Source organism: Carcharhinus amblyrhynchos, chromosome 22 (genome assembly GCF_965287045.1).
Source record: "Carcharhinus amblyrhynchos chromosome 22, sCarAmb.v2.hapA, whole genome shotgun sequence".
Classification (NCBI taxonomy): Eukaryota; Metazoa; Chordata; class Chondrichthyes; order Carcharhiniformes; family Carcharhinidae; genus Carcharhinus; species Carcharhinus amblyrhynchos.
Genome location: NC_137345.1, coordinates 6,844,839 through 6,861,082, shown reverse-complemented (window position 1 = coordinate 6,861,082; position 16,244 = coordinate 6,844,839). Strand labels below are relative to the sequence as shown.

General features: G+C 44.5%; 1 protein-coding gene across 2 annotated transcripts in view; it reads left to right on the top strand.

The window, feature by feature from the left end:
* The window catches only part of cntn2 (contactin 2), a 175,756-nt gene that overhangs the window by 59,546 nt on the left and 99,966 nt on the right, over nucleotides 1–16,244 (top strand). For both annotated transcript variants that reach the window (XM_080209753.1, XM_080209756.1), the window contains exon 2: nucleotides 9,567–9,708. In XM_080209753.1, the coding sequence (XP_080065879.1) occupies nucleotides 9,654–9,708 (55 nt within the window). In that variant the 5' untranslated portion in view covers nucleotides 9,567–9,653. The remainder of the gene's footprint in view (nucleotides 1–9,566; nucleotides 9,709–16,244) is intronic.

Here is a 16,244-nt window from a genome sequence, read left to right as displayed (position 1 = left end):
TCCGAGAAGGTTTACCAGACTAATAACCTGGAATAGGCGGGGTGTCCCACGAGGAACAGTTGGACAAGCTAAGCTTGTATCTTGAGAGGGGAATTGAGTGAAACATGTAAGATCCCAAGGGATCTTGACAGGATGGATGTGGAGGGGATGTTTCCTTATGTGGTTAGAATTCGGGCTACTTCAAATAAAGAGGGCCAGCCATGTCAGACAGAGATGGTGAGAATGTTTTCCTCTCAGAGAGTGGTGAGTCTATGGACCTCTCTTCCTCAAAAGGCAGTGGAAGCAGAGCCTTTGAATATTTTTAAGGCAGAGTTAGATAAGTTGTTGATAATGAAGGGGTGAAAGGTGATCTGCAGCCATATTGAACCTGAAGCTTCATTTGGAATATTGTGTACAATTTTTTCCACCACACTATCAGAATGATGTGGATGCTTTGAAGAGGATATAGAAGAGGTTTACCAGGCTGTTGCCTGATCTGGAAGGTATTAGCAATGAGGAGAAGTTGGATAAACTTCATTTGTTCTCACTGGAACGACAAGGCTTGAGGAGTGACCTGATGGAGGTTTACGAGATTATGAGGGGCACGGACAAAGTGGATAATCAGATGCTCTTTGCTAAGGCAGAAAAGTCAAATCTTATGGGGCATAGGTTTAAGGTGCATGGGGAAATGTTTAGAGGAGATGTACAAGGCAAGTTTTTTTGCGCAGGGGGTGGTCAATGTCTGGAACGCGCTGCCCAGGGAGGTGACAGGGGCAGGTACGATAGTGGCATTTAAGGCGCAACTCAACAAATGCATGAATGGGATGGGAATGGAAGGATATGGACTCTGTAAATGCGTACAGTTTTAGTTTAGGCAGGCATCATGATCGGCATAGGCTTGGAGGGCCGAAGGGCCTGTTCCTGTGCTGGACTGTTCTTTGTTCTTTGTTGTCGGGCATTGGTAGCAACCTACTATCAGATTAGCCATGACTTTATTGAATGGTGGAGCAGGGTCAAGGGGCTGAGTGGCCTGTACCTGCTCCTAATTCAGAGGTTCATTATGTATTTCAGTTCGGCTGGGGGTCTGGAGTGAGACAGGGGCTAGTAGATTAACTGTCCCATTGGACACAGTGCTCAATAATCTCTCAAAGCTCGAGTGAAATGTTATAGAGTTGGATGATTTAGTGCAGTCAGTTCACCCCTCCGTTAATGTTTACAACACTGTCTATTCTTATGTAGAATGGAATTTACAGTACAGAAACAGACCACAGAGCCCAACAGGTTCTGAGTTATGCTGCAGACAAGCCTCCTCCCACCCTATTACACCCAACCCTAGAGTATAATTCATGGGAGGAGGTGCCAACCAGCCTTGGCATTTATTGGCATTTGATTTGATTTGATTTATTATTGTCACATGTATTAGTATACAGTGAAAAGCATTGTTTCTTATGTGCTGTACGGACAAAGCATACCATTCATAGAGAAGGAAAGGCGAGAGTGCAGAATGTAGTGTTACAGTCTAGGGTGTAGAATAAGATCAACTTAATGCAAGGTAAGTCCATTCAAAAGTCTGATGACAGCAGCAGGGGAGAAGCTGTTCTTGAGTCAATTGGTACATGACCTCAGACTTTTGTATCTTCTTCCTAACGGAAGAAAGTAGAAGAGAAAATATCCAGGGTGTGTAGGGCCCTTAATTATGCTGGCTGCTTTGTCAAGGCAACTGGAAGTGTAGACACGGTCAATGGACATGTCACATGGAAGGAAAAATGTCAACCCACCCATCATTGGGCTGGAGACACTTGGGGCCGTGATCACCCTAAAACCAGAAAGTCCCACCCATGGTCAACAGACCTTTGCATGGTCTACACCACTTCCCCCCCCCCCACCACCCATCCCCACATCCCCCCCCCTCCACAACCGCCCACCCCTCCCCCAACCCACTACAATTCTTGTTACAGGTGGGACTGGAAAACTCATCACCAAAAATAATGCTACTGCCCACTCCTTGTTCACATCAGGATGACTCTTGGTGCTCGGGACAAGATGCTGAAAGCACTTAGGTGTCTGTCTGATTACGATCTCTGAACGGTTAGTTTTGAAAATCAGGGCACCAGAAGCTAATAGGAAAAGTGGCGTGAATCAGCCAGGCGTCTCAAGCGAGTGAGTCAGTGCGAGTGAGTAATGCAAGAACTTTGGTCAGACAAAGAAAAATGTAATATTTATCAGTCATGTATAGGCACTATTGATCCCTCTATATCCATTACTGGAGAAAGGCGCAACTAAATAATACTTTCAAATCACATGGGGCTGCTGCACTTCTAAGGGATTGCAAAGAAATGGAGCTTATAGAATATTAATGTTGTCTAGTGATTGCCACTCACAGCTGAGGATATTATTAATAGTTAACTATCATGTCAGTGGAGAAACACTTGTGCGTTGCCTAATGGCACATTAATATAGTGCAAGCCACTTGACAAAGTGGGTCTGCCAGAGTGCGTCAGAGCCCAGGTGCAATGGGAAACTGCTCTGTTTACATTGCGGAGTTGCTGGATCTCAGGCTGCACCAACAAAACCCAAAGGCACCAGTGAGCGCTCACCTGCTTAGGGTGGCAGCGAGACACATGTACCACCCATTACCAACACAAATAACCTGCATCTGCCTCTGACAACAAGCAGCTCCTGATAAACATACCATAATATTATAAGATACAGGAGCAGAGTTAGGCCATTTGACCCACTGGGTCTGCTCCACTATTCAATCATCCCCATTAGAATCATTGCATCATAAAATCATTGAATCATAGAATCCCTACAGTGCAGAAATAGGCCATTTGGCCCACTGAGTCTGCAACGATCACAATCCCACCCTGGCCCGCTTCCTGCAACCCAACGTATTTACCCTGCCACTTGGATCAATTTTAGCATGGCCAATCAACCTAACCTGCATATCTTTGGACTCTGGGAGGAAACTGGAGCACCCGGAGGAAACCCACGCAGACACGGTGAAAGCATGCAAACTCCACACAAAGAGTGACCCAAGGCCGGAATTGAACCCTGGTCCATGGCACCAGCCACCACCGTTCCATCGTGCCCAGCCTTTTCTTGCAACCTTTGATCCCCTTACCAATGAAGAACCGATCTATCTCTGTCTTAAGTACACTTAATGACCTGGCCTCCACAGCCTTCAGTGGCAATGAACTCCACAGATTCACCACCTTCTGGCTGAAGAAATTCCTCCTCAACTCAGTTCTAAAGAGTCATCCCTTTACTCAGAGGCTGTGCGCTTGGATCCTAGTCTTTCCTACCAATGGAAATATCTTCCCCATGTTCACTCTATCCAGACCTTTCATTATTCTATAAGTTTCAACGAGATTCCCCCTTCATCCTTCTAAACTCCATCGAGTACAGTCCAAAGATGTGCAGGTTAGGTTGATTGGCCATGCTAAAATTGCCTCTTAGTGTCCTGGGATATGTAGGTTAGAGGGATTAGCGAGTAAATGTGTAGAAATATGGGGATAGGGCCTGGATGGGATTGTGGTCGGTGTAGACTCGATGGACCGAAGGGCCTGTTTCTGCACTGTAGGGTTCTATGACCCTATGAAAGTCCTCAGACACTCCTTGTACGTCTAGCTTTTCATTCCTGCGATCACTCTTGATGCCACGTGGAATCACGCCAACACCAGACATGGCCAAGTTTGGTAGATCTCAGTTGACATCAACTTGCATTTATAAGTATAAGGCGGCATAACCTTCAAATTAGAACCAAACTGTTAGGGTTCTTCTTCATACAAAGGGTGGCAGAAATCTGGAACTCTCTCTCTCTAATCAGAGTTGGAGCTGTGAGTCAATTGAAAATGTTAAAACGGAACTTGATAAATTTGTTGTTAAAGGATCAAGATTGGCAGATGGAGCTAAGGTACACATCAGCCTTATTCTAACTGAATGCTGGATTTGATTTGATTTGATTTATTATTGTCACATGTATTAACATACAGTGAAGAGTATTGTTTCTTGCGTACTGTACAGACACAGCATATCGTTCTTAGAGCTGGGGTCGCTGGTGGTCTCCATCCCAAACTCCGGAGCCAGTCCCAAGTATTGTTCAGGTGAATCCCAACCGTTTAATGCCACACTGTTCCAGATGTGTTCTGGATCATTGATTTGATTTGGTTTGATTTCATATTGTCACATGTTAGTATTGTTTCTTGCACACGACATAGACAGAGCATACCGTTCATAGAGAAGGAAAGGAGACAGTGCAGAATGTAGTGTTGTAGTCACAGCTAGGGTGCAGAGAAAGATCAACTTAGTGCGAGATAGGTCCATTCAAGAGTCTGACAGCAGCAGGGAAGTAACCGTTCTTGAGTTGGTTGTTATGTAACCTGAGACTTTTGTATCTTTTTCCTGACAGAAGTAGGTGAAAGAGAACATGCGTGGGTCCTTAATTATGTGAGCCGTTTTGCTGAGGCAGCAGGAAGTGTAGACAGAGTCAATGGATGAATGGAATAGGCCTAAGGAACTAAATTGCTGTCTCCTGTTCTTCATGCACCTTTAACAGGGTAAAATATTCCACATCACTCCACACACTTGTAATCAGATGAAAATGAGAACAGCTGGCCAAAAGTGGTACAACAGCGGCACGGTGGCACAGTGGTTAGCACTGCTGCCTCAGAGTGTCAAGAACCCGGGTTCGATTCCTGGCTTGGGTCACTGTCTGTGTGGAGTGTGCACACTCTCCCCGTGTCTGCGTGGGTTTCCTCCCAGAGTCCAAAACATGTGCGGGTTAGATTGATTGGCCACGCTCCTTAGTGTCGAAGGGATTAGTAGGGTAAATATGTGGGAGTTTGCACATTCTCCCCATGTCTGCATGGGTTTCCTCTGAGTGCTCCAGTTTCCTCCTACAGTCCAAAGATGGGCAGGTTAGGGGGTAGCTAACTTTCCCCTCAGCGTCAGGGAGATTAGAAAGGTGAATGCGTGAGTTGTGGGAATAGGCCTGTCAGTGCAGGCTCGATTGGTCAATTGGCCTCCTTCAGCACTGTGCAGGTTTTATGATTCTACGAAAAGTTCAACCAAAGAGATAGATTTTGAATATCTGAAAGGAAGCGAGAATAAGGTGGGGAGGCTTAAGGAGGAAATTCCAGCACTTAGGGCCAAGAGAGGTGAAGGTGGGTCACCAATAGTAGGTCAAAGGTGGTAGAGGATACAAACCAGAACAGAGCAGAGGAAAGCAGAAATCTTCAGCTATAGGAGGAGACTACACAGCATTTCAGAATGAGTAATGACCCATGTCTGCTTTTGCATCACCGTTCATCTTCTTCAAGTGTATTTCCTCACATGGGCTTTGCAGGCTAGGCCAGCATTTGTTAGTCATCTCTAATTGTCCTTGAGAAGCTAGTGGTTAGCCACCTCCTTGAGCAGCTGCAGTCCATGTGGTGTAGGTACAGCCACAGTGCTGTTAGGGAGGGAGTTCCAGGAACTTGACCCAGCGATAGTGAAAGAACTGTGATGTATTTCCTAATAAGGGTGGTAAGTGACTTAAAATCATTGAATCCACACAGTGCAGAAAGAGGCCATTTAACCCATCGTGGTCTTCATCGACCACAATCCCACCCAGGCCCTATTCCCGTTACCCAACACATTTATCCTGTTAATCCCCTGTCACCAGGGTCGATTCAGCATGACCAATCAACCTAACCCGCACATCTTCGGAATGAGAGAGGAAACCAGAGGAAACCCATGTAGAGATGGGGAGAACATGCAAACTCCACACAGACAACCACCCGAGGCCGGAATTGAACCCGGGTCCCTGGTTCTGTGAGGCAGCAGTATTAACTACTGTGCCACCATGCCATCCTGGTAGACTTGGGAGGGGAACTTGCAGGTGATGGTTTTCCTATTTGGCTCCTGCCCTTGTCCTTCTAGGTGGCAGAGAGCACGGGAATGGGAGGTGCTGCTGAAGGGGTCATGGCGCAGAAATATTTGGTGAGATACTGATTTTGTCCTTGGTTATTATGAACAGGTGTTGGTAAAGTGGTCAATACTATGTAACATAGAGACGCAAATGTAGTTTAGAGTGTGCGGACTTTAATGAGGGGTGAAGGTTATCCAAATTCTGGCCCTCACTCTCAGGACAATATTTAATCAGCATTGTAGTTTCATTGCAAACTATTATTTTTATGGAACTTTGATGCAATTGCTTCCAAGAGCACCTCAATCCAAGGAGGACAAGCTTTCAAGAGTAGGCCTGTCTTCATAATGAAGCCATATGCCAACCAGGAAAGCATTGTATTTGACTGCACTCCAGTAACATAAATACATCCTCAAAAACTCTTGATTCTTTTCTGTGTGTTTCTCCTCTAAGCATACATGATACGTACACACTTAACGTGGTGGCACAGTAGTTAGCACTGCTGCCTCACAGCGCCAGGGACCCGAGTTCGATTCCCGGCTTGGATTACTGTCTGTCTTTCCCCCCCGCACCGTGTCTGCATGGGTTTCCTCCAGGTGCTCCGGTTTCCTCCAACAGTCCAAAAGACATGCTGGTTAGGTGCATTAGCCATGCTAAATTCTCCTTCAGTGTACCCGAACAGGCACCGGAATATGGCGACTAAGGGATTTTTCACAGTAACTTCATTGTAGTGTTAATGTAAGCCTACTTGTGACACTAATAAATAAATGTTAACTATGTAGTATCGCAATATACATGACACATACATTATCGATGTGTCTCTCCACGCATCATTGCCCATGTCTTCCTAACCCACCAGGCCATGAGTCTGTTCCAGGCACCCTGTCAACAAGAACACACTTTCGTTAAAGGAAACCATGGCTGAGCTGTATAATATTTAAAGTTGGGCAGATTGCGTTGGCGCAGGGACCACTGATTCAGCAGAGTATCAGCAGATGGAAGTGTTCAAAAGAGATGAAGTACAATTAATGATTGTTTGAATTGGTTTTGGATATCTCACCTGGTGATATGATGTGAGACTACAGAGTGTCTGCAGTGACTGTGCCTGGGCACAGCAGGGAAAATTCCTGCATTTGCTGTTCCTTATACAGGACACAGCAACTGATTTTGTTACAAACGGCGGTCAGGCCTCAGCAAATCGAGTGAGACTAAACCTCGTGCAACTGTCTCAAATCAGAAAGCAGACACACTGGGAATCACCAAAGTGGAAAACCAGGAATAGACACAAATATCAGCTTTCCCAGGCCACCAACCGCAGAAACTTCCAATAAAATGTCTGTATTTGTCTACACTTCCCACTGCCTTGGCAAAGCAGCCAGCATAATTAAGGACCCCACATACCCCGGGCATTCTCTCTGCCACCTTCTTCCATTGGGAAAAAGATACAAAAGTCTGAGGTCACGTACTCAAGAGCAGCTTTTTCCCTCCTGCCGTCAGACTTTTGAATGAGACCTACCTTGTATTAAGTTGATCTTTCTCTACACCCCAGCTATTACTGTAACACTACATTCTGCCCTCTCTCCTTTCCTTCTCTATGAACAGTATGCTTTGTCTGCATAGCACACAAGAAACAATACTTTTCACTGTACACTGATACATGTGACAATAATAAATCAAATCAAATCAAACCAAAAGTAACTTTCATTTTGCAATTGTCTGTACAATTTTTGTGGTGTCTGGGGCTAGAGCAACCGACCCAGGTATTGACACAATCCAAAATCAGCTTTATTTTCACAATGCTGGTCCAAAGTTTATAGTGGTGATGGCAAAACTGTCAACTATTATTGTTCCTCGGAAGCTGACGGCAATATCTGGAGCCACACATGCACAGTGAAATGAAGAAATACAGAAGTTGCTGTTAGTGTTTCTCCAGAATCAATGCTAAAGTCCCCGCAAGTTGGCAATCAAATAGAAATCACTAACCTGATGAAAACTTGCCTTTTTGAAATTATCAGTCTTATTTTACTAACCCTATAAAAAGTTATACTGTGTTGAAGAAAGTGTCTCATTCTGAAATACTAACCTCATGATTACTACTGAAAATCTTCTCTCGTACTAAAAACCGAATTTTATCTGTCAAATTTCTCCATTATAATAAAAATAACACATTTTGAATATGTAATTTTTTTACTAAATTTTGTTTTCTAGCATTTCAGCTTCTACATTAACCCCACTTTTGGGTTCAATCATTTATTTTGCTCTGTGTAAATTCACTTAAGTGAAAGATAATCAACACAGTTTCTATTCTGACTTGCTGTCAGTGAGAATTACTCAATGTGATTGGCTGCTTATCCTGTTTGGTAACATCACTGTTGCTGGACGCCTGGAGATCCCCTTAACTTGGCACAAGGTTTAGACTGGTGTCGGGAAACGAGGAAATCCACACCACAGCTATCGGTAGAACATTGTGCACAGCCTTCTTTTATTAAAGTTTATTTATTAGTATCACAAGGAGGCTTACATTAACGCTGCAGTGAAGTTACTGTGAAAATCCCCTAGTTGTCACACTCCAGCGCCTGTTCAGGTACACTGAGGGAGAATTTGTCAATACACCTAACCAGCATGGCTTTGGAGTGTGGGAGGAGACTGGAGTACAAAGAACAAAGAACAGTACAGCACAGGAATGGGCCTTCCAGCCCTAGAAGGCTGCACCGAGTGTGTTGTCCTATCTAGACCAACTGCTTATATTCCTCTATTCCCCTTCTGTTCATTTGTCCATCCAGATAAGTCTTAAATGTTGCTAATGTGTCTGCCTCAACCACATCACTTGATAGTGCATTCCAGGCCCCCACCACCTTCTGTGTTAAAAATTTCCCCCCCCATATCTCCACCCTTTCCCCCCTTACCTTGAACTTGTGCCCCCTTGTAATTGTCATTTCTGCCCTGGGAAGAAGCTCCCAACTGTTCACCGTATCTATACCTCTCATAATTTTATAAACTTCGATCAGATCGCCCCTCAGCCTCCGTCTTTCCAGGGAGAACAATCCCGGTTTATTCAATCTCTCCTAACAACTAATGCTCCCCATATCAGGCAACATTTTTCTCTGCACTCCCTCCAAAGCCCCCACGACCTTCTGGTAGTATGGTGACCAGAATTGGGCGCAGTATTCCAGATGTGGCCTAACCAGCGTTTTATACAGCTGTGAACTAATTCACCTGGAGGAAACACAGGTAGTGCACTGGGAGAACGTGCAGAGTCCACACACGGACTCAGGAATTGAACCCGAATCCCTGGCAGTGTGAGGCAGCAATGCTAACCCACTGTGCCACTGTGCTTCTTCCAGGTTGTTAACGGGCATTGTCATTTCCTAATCATAAAAATCGAGATTGGTAAATTCTGTTTCTCCCACCACTTCCACACAGTAGTTTCCAGAGTAGATCAGGTTCTTAATGAGTTAAAAAAAACAGGCTTTACATTTCAGGCCAGTGAATCTTCATCAGAAAGGTCACAACCTGAAGCGTTTATTTTGTATCTCTTTCGATAGGTGCTGCCAGACCTGCTGAACATTTTGTGCTTTTATTTCTCATTTCCAGCATATGCGCAGCTTCAGAATAGAAAACAGGTTGGTTCTCACAAAGTAACCTTTCAGGTGTGAATCAATGGTATCTGTTTTTGCAGGTGAGAACCAGGAAGTTGGCCGCAAGTTTGGTGCAAGGCATTCTCTCGCGGTTCTTCATCACAGACACGTAGTGTGTGGTCTTCAGGATGAGACTGTCCATCAGTCCCATCTTTGTGCTGTCGCTCACAAGCTGGCTAACAGGTAAGCACTACCCCAACCTGATTTAACGCCAGGCACTTCCTTGTGCCCAGCCAATAAGAGATGGTGCTTAATGTGTTTCAAAATGAAATTTGCATTGATTTAATGAGCCCGGGGTGGGATTGTCCGTGTTCGCTTACCTGTGTGACCTCACCAGGAGAGGTTCTCTCTGACATGAATCAAAGCTAGTCCCAAGAACGGGGACCAGCCATGGTGGACTGGCCAGTAGAACCAGAGGCCATTGAAGCCCCTCAAAGAGGGGAGGTTGGGATAAGGGGGGGGTGGTATCCCTTGGGCAGTGCCAGACTGGCATCCTGATACCACCCACCGGGTACCAGACAGCGTCAAGGGGGTGGGGCCTTAAGTGGGTCAGGTCCTACTGGGGTGGAGTCACACCAGGGTGGCTGGTCAGTGGTGGGGCGGACCACTGCACACTCTGCACTGGGATCAGTGAGAGGAGGGAGGGGGTGATCGGGGCAGGCCATGGGGTGGGGGGGTGGTGAGCAGCCGGTCACAAGGTGGTGAGGTGAGGGGGATCGGTCCAGGTGGGTTGGCTGGGGACCCTGGCGAAACCCAAACTGGGCGTCACTGAGCAGGTTATTGCTGAACAGATGCTGCTTGATCGCACCCTTTCATCACTTTATTGATGATCATGAGTAGACTAATGGGGCAATGATTGGCCGGGTTGGATTTGTCCTGTTTCCTGTGTAAAGGACATTCCACATTGCTGGGTAAATGCCAGAGTTGTAGCTGTACTGGGACAGCTTGGCTAGGGGTATGGTAGGCTCTGGAGCGCAGGTCTTCAATATTACTGCTGGAATGTTATCAGGGCCCATCGCCTTTGCAGCATCCAGTGCCTTCAGTCATTTCTTGATATCACATGGAATGAATCGAATTGGTTGGAGACTCACACCTGACACCTGGTGCTAAAAAATGATCATCACTGGAGGAGACCGAGATGGATCATCCACTCGGCACTTCTGGCTGAAGATTACTGCAAATGCTTCTGCCTTATCCTTTGCACTGATGTGCTGGGCTCCCCCATCTTTGAGGATGGAGATATTTGTGGACCCCCCTCACCTGAGGAAGGAGCAGCACCCCAAAAGCATGTGATTCCAAATAAACCTGTTCGATTCTAACCTGGTTTATTATTTGTCACATGTATTATTATAAAGTGCAATGTATTGTTTCCTGCGCACTATTCAGACAAAGCATACTATCGGAGAAGAAAACGATAGAGTGCAATTGTAGTAGGGGTGTAGAGAAAGATCTTTGTGCGAGGTAGGTCCATTCAAAAGTCTGATGGCAGCAGGGAAGAACCTGTTCTTGAGTTGGTTGGTACGTGACCTCAGACTTTTGTATCTTTTTCCCAATGGAAGAAGATGGAAGAGAGAATGTCCAGGGTGAGTGTGGGGTCCTTAATTATGCTGGCTGTTTTTCCGAGGCAGCCGGAAGTGTAGACAGATCAATGGAGGGGAGGCTGGTTTGCGTGATGGATTGGGCTACATTCACAATCCTCTGTAATTTTTTGTGGATTTGGGCAGAGTGTGAGCCACACCAAGCTGTGATACAACCAGGGAGAATGCTCTCTGCTGGGAGAGAGGGTGAAGGGAGGAGGTTCCCAGCAATCTGATCCCAGCAGTGTCTGAGCAATTTGGCATTGTGACCAAACAGAATGAGGAACTTATCCTCTAGCAAGGTTCATTTCTGTATTGTTGTTTCTTTCCTCCCCAGCTTGCCTGCTCATTATCTGGATGATTATTAATCCCTGTGATTAACGTTGCAGCCTTTTCAATGGCATCCTTAATCTTTAAGTATCCTGAAGTATCCTTTACTCGACTCCAGGAGATGTTTTCTGAAACAGCCCATAATTATCTGCTTTTCCAACCTTGACCTCGATCTATATTGCCATGGTTACGTCAGCCAAACTATTTATATTTATTTTTAGGTCTTTGACTTGTTTTGTTTTGTGATAGCTTCAATGAGCTCTATACCTAGTTATTTTAATCTCTTAATCCATGGCCTACTTTAACTAACTCTCCCCCATTCCAATTAAATCCAAATACATGTTTCCGCATGGTGGCACAGTGGTTAGCACTGCTACCTCACAGCGCCTTGGGACCTGGGTTCGGTTCCTGGTTTGGGTCACTGTCTGTGTGGAGTTTACATGTTCTCCCCATGTCTGTGTAGGTTTCCTCCCATAGTGTGAATGATGTGCTGGCCAGGTGCATTGACCCAAACAGGCATCGGAGTGTGGTGACTAGGGAAATTTCACAATAACTTAATTGCAGTGTTAATGTAAGCCTTATTTGTGACTAATAAATAAACTTAAAATTCATTTGATCTATTATTGTCACATGTATTAACTTACAGTGAAAAGTGTTGCTTCTTGCACGCTATACAGACAAAACATACGCCCATTGAGAAGGAGAAGGTGCAGAATGTAATGTTACAGCATAGCTAGGGTGTAGAGAAAGGTCTATCTAATGCAAGCTAGATCCATTCAAAAATCTGATGGCAGCAGGGAAGAAACTGTTCTTCAGTTGATTGGTACGCGGCCTCAAACTTTTGTATCTTTTTCCTAAAGGAAGAAGATGGAAGAGAGTGTGTCCGGGGTGCGTGAGGTCCTTAATTAATGAGGCTGCTTTTCTGAGGCAGCGGGAAGTGTAGACAGAGCCAATTGATGGGAGGCTGGTTTGCATAATGGATTGATGTAATAATACTGGCAGCATACTTGTGAATATGCTGCCAGTATTACATAGAAACATAGAAACTAGAAGCAGGGGTCGGCCATTTGGCCTTTCGAGCCTGCTCTGCCATTCATTTCGATCATAGCTGATCATCAAATTCAATATCCTGATCCCCCTTCCCCCATATCCATTGATCCCTTTCGTTCCAAGAGCTACACCTAATTCCTCCTTGACAACATTTTTTCTGATAATTATTGAATTATTCACTTCTTTTCTCATTCCCTTTGATTAAGTCTTCTCTCTTCAATGCACTTTGAACTTCTTCCTTTATACAAATGAGTTTTACTTCTAAATTGCATACCTGAAGAATTGTGTGCAGTTTTGGTGTCCTTATCTGAGGAAGGATGTCCTTGCTGTAGAGGGAGTCCAGCGAAGGTTTACCAGGCTGAATCCTGGGATGGTAGGTCTGCCACAGGATTATATTCATTGGAGTTTAGAAGATTGAGAGGGGATCTAACAGAAACATATAAAATTCCAATACAGTTAGACAGGATAGATTCAGAAAGAATGTTCCCAATGGTAGGGGGAGTCCAGAACTAGGGGTCATAGTTTGAGGGTAAGGGATAAATCTTACAGGGCTGAGCTGAGGAGAAATTTCTTCACCCAGAGAGTAGCGAATGTATGGAATTCACAACTACAGAAAGTAGTTGAGGTCAAAGCATTGTCTGCTTGCAGGAAATTAGACACAGCTCTTGGGGCTAAAGGGATCAAGGAAGGGGAAGGAAGGGGATCACGATATTGAATTCGATGACCAACCAGGATCGAAATGAATGGCGCAGCAGGATCAAGGGGCCGAATGGCCTCCTTCTGCTTCTAGTTCCTATGTTTGTATGTTTCTATGTAAAACCACTTCACAATGTGTGTTATCTAAACTCAAACTTCAATACCTGAGAAGCAATTTGCCCTTCCTGAGGTTGCAATAGGCGGAACATAAAGGGACACAACAGTCGTTAAAAACCAACTGTTCGCTGGTGTGGTAAAGCTGAAACAGGGTGTAAATTTATAAATGTTGTAACTGCCGTTCATCATAACTCAATGTCATCAGGCCAAGGTCTGCCTGCATCAGAGGAAGGAGGACTGACTACAGATATTCAGGGATGGGGTAGAACCACACCTAGAATTCTGTGTACAGTTTTGACACCTTTACCAAATGAAGGATATTTTTGATTTAGAGAGGATGCAGCAAGGGCTCACTCGGTCAATTCCTAAGGTAAGAGTGCTGTCATATTAGGAGCGATTGAGCAGAAAGGGCCTAAATTCACTGAAGTTTCGCAAAATGAGGTGCAATCTCTTTGGAACGAGGGAAATTCGTAGAGGGCTTGACAGAGTGGATGCTGAATAGTTGATTTGCCTGCCTGGAAAGAGGAATACTTTCCAGACCAGGATGGAGTGGGGGTGGGTTCATTGACTCACGTTAGGGATTGGCCACAAAAGTCAGAAACAAAGAGAAATATTTTCACTCAGAGGGTTGTAAATCTTTGGAATTCTCAATCCCAGAGAGTTATGGATGCTGAGTTATTGGATAGATTCAAGATGGAGATCAGTTGATATCTATGCACTAAAGGAATCAAGGATATGGAGGCAGTGGTGTAATGGGGACCCGATCCCTGTATATCGGTAATGGGGAGGGGAGGCAGTGGTATAATGGTATTGTCACTAGACCAGCAATCCAGAAACCCAAGGTATTTCTCTGGGCACTGAGTTCAAATCCCACAATGGTAGTTGGTGAAATTTGAACTCAACAAAATATCTGAAATTAAGAATCTGATGACCAGGAAATTATTGCTGATTATCGGAAAAACCCATTTAGGTTCACTAATGTCCTTTAGGGAAGGAAATGCATCGTCCTTACCTGATCTGTGACTCCAGATCCACAGCAACATAGTTGACTTTTTAAAAAATGTCCTCAGAGATGGGCAAGAAATGCTGGTCCAACCAGTGACACCACGTTCCATGAAAGAATTTATAAAAAGATCGAGCAGGAAAATGGAAAAGTTCAGCTGTGGCCTCATTGAATGGGTGAGTCAGATCTCAAACAATGATGAGACAGAGTACAGGAATGAGACAGAGAATGGTGCAAAGACAATAATCTCTCCCTCAACGTCAACAAAATGAAAGAGATTGTCACTGACTTCAGGAAGTATAGTGGAGAACATGCCCCTGCCTACATCAATGGGGACAAAGTAGAAATGGCAGAGAGCTTTAAGTTTTTACGTGTCCAGCAATCTATCCTAGTCCCTCCATGCCGACACTATAGTTAAGAAAGCCCACCAACTCCTCTAATTTCTTAGGAGGCTAAGGAAATTTGGTATGTCCATTACAACTCTCACCAACTTTTACATATGTACCATAGAAAGCATTCTTTCTGGTGGTATCACAGCTTGGTATGGCTCCTGCTCTGACCAAGACCACAAGGAACTACAAAAGGTCGTGAATATAGCCCAATCCATCATGCAAACCAGCCTATCATCCATTAACTCTGTCTACACTTCCCGCTACTTCGGAAAAGCAGCCGGCATAATCAAGAACTCTATGCACCCTGGACATACTCACTTCCACCTTCTCCCATCTAGAAAATGACATAAAAAGTCTGAGGTCATGTACCAACTGATTCAAGAACCTGTTCTTCCCTATTGCCGTCAGACTTTTGAATGGACCTACCTTGCATTAAGTTGATCTTTCTCTACTCGCTCGCTATGACTGTAACACCGCATTCTGCACTCTCTCATTTCCTTCTCTATGAACAGTATACTTTGCCTGTAAAAACAATACATTTCACTGTATACTAATACATGTGACAATAATAAATCAAATCAAAGCGGGCTTTCAGAGTCGGATGAATTCTTCTCCTATTTTTTATGTTCTTGCACAAACGAGACAGACAGATCAATTTTCCTGCCATCATCCTCTTAAGGGATGGCACCAACTGCTGCCTTCAAATGGCATCTAAACACAGGTCATTTTAGGTCATTGTCTCCAATTGTCGTACGCACATCAATCCCATTTTCCAATACAATATAGAATTGCAATGAACCTATAGCACACCACCCTACCTTATCACACATATCAACATATCCCATCTCCCTTTTGTTTTGATCTGGCTTCCCCTTGAAGGCATCTTTCCGATGTGCCTCATCTGTGTGATAGTCAGCTACACATTCTTAGACACTCTCTGGGTAAAGAAGTCTCTTAAGTCCCTGTTGGATTAATTAGTGTTGAGTTTATATTTGTGCCGTTGGAATCATTCACAAGGGAAAATGTCTCCTCCTCAACCACGCCATCAAACCCTTCCACCGTTTTAAAACCTCTTTCACCCCTCAGTCTCCGAGAGGACAGAGACCCAACCTACCCTGTTCTTTTACTGATCGTACAGCAGTGTAACGGTAAAATTACTGCATTAGCAATCCAGAGGCCTGGATTAATGAGCCATGGAGATTAAATCAAATCCCACCATGAAAGCTTGGGAACTTAAATTCAATTAATTAAATAATTCTGCAGCATAAAGCTTGCATCAGTAATGGTAACCATGAAATGACTGGATTGTTGTAAAAACCATTTGAGTCACTAAGGTCCTTCAGTAAAGGGAACTAGTAAAAGGCATAATGGAGGTTTGTTTATTAGTGTCACAAGAAGGCTTACATTAACACTACAATGAAGTCACTGTGTAAATCCCCTTGTCGCCACACTCCGGTGCCTGTTCAGGCACACAGAGGAAAATTTCGCATACAGTCATAAAGTCATAAAGGTTTATAGCATGGAAACAGGCCCTTCAGCCCAACTTGTCCATAC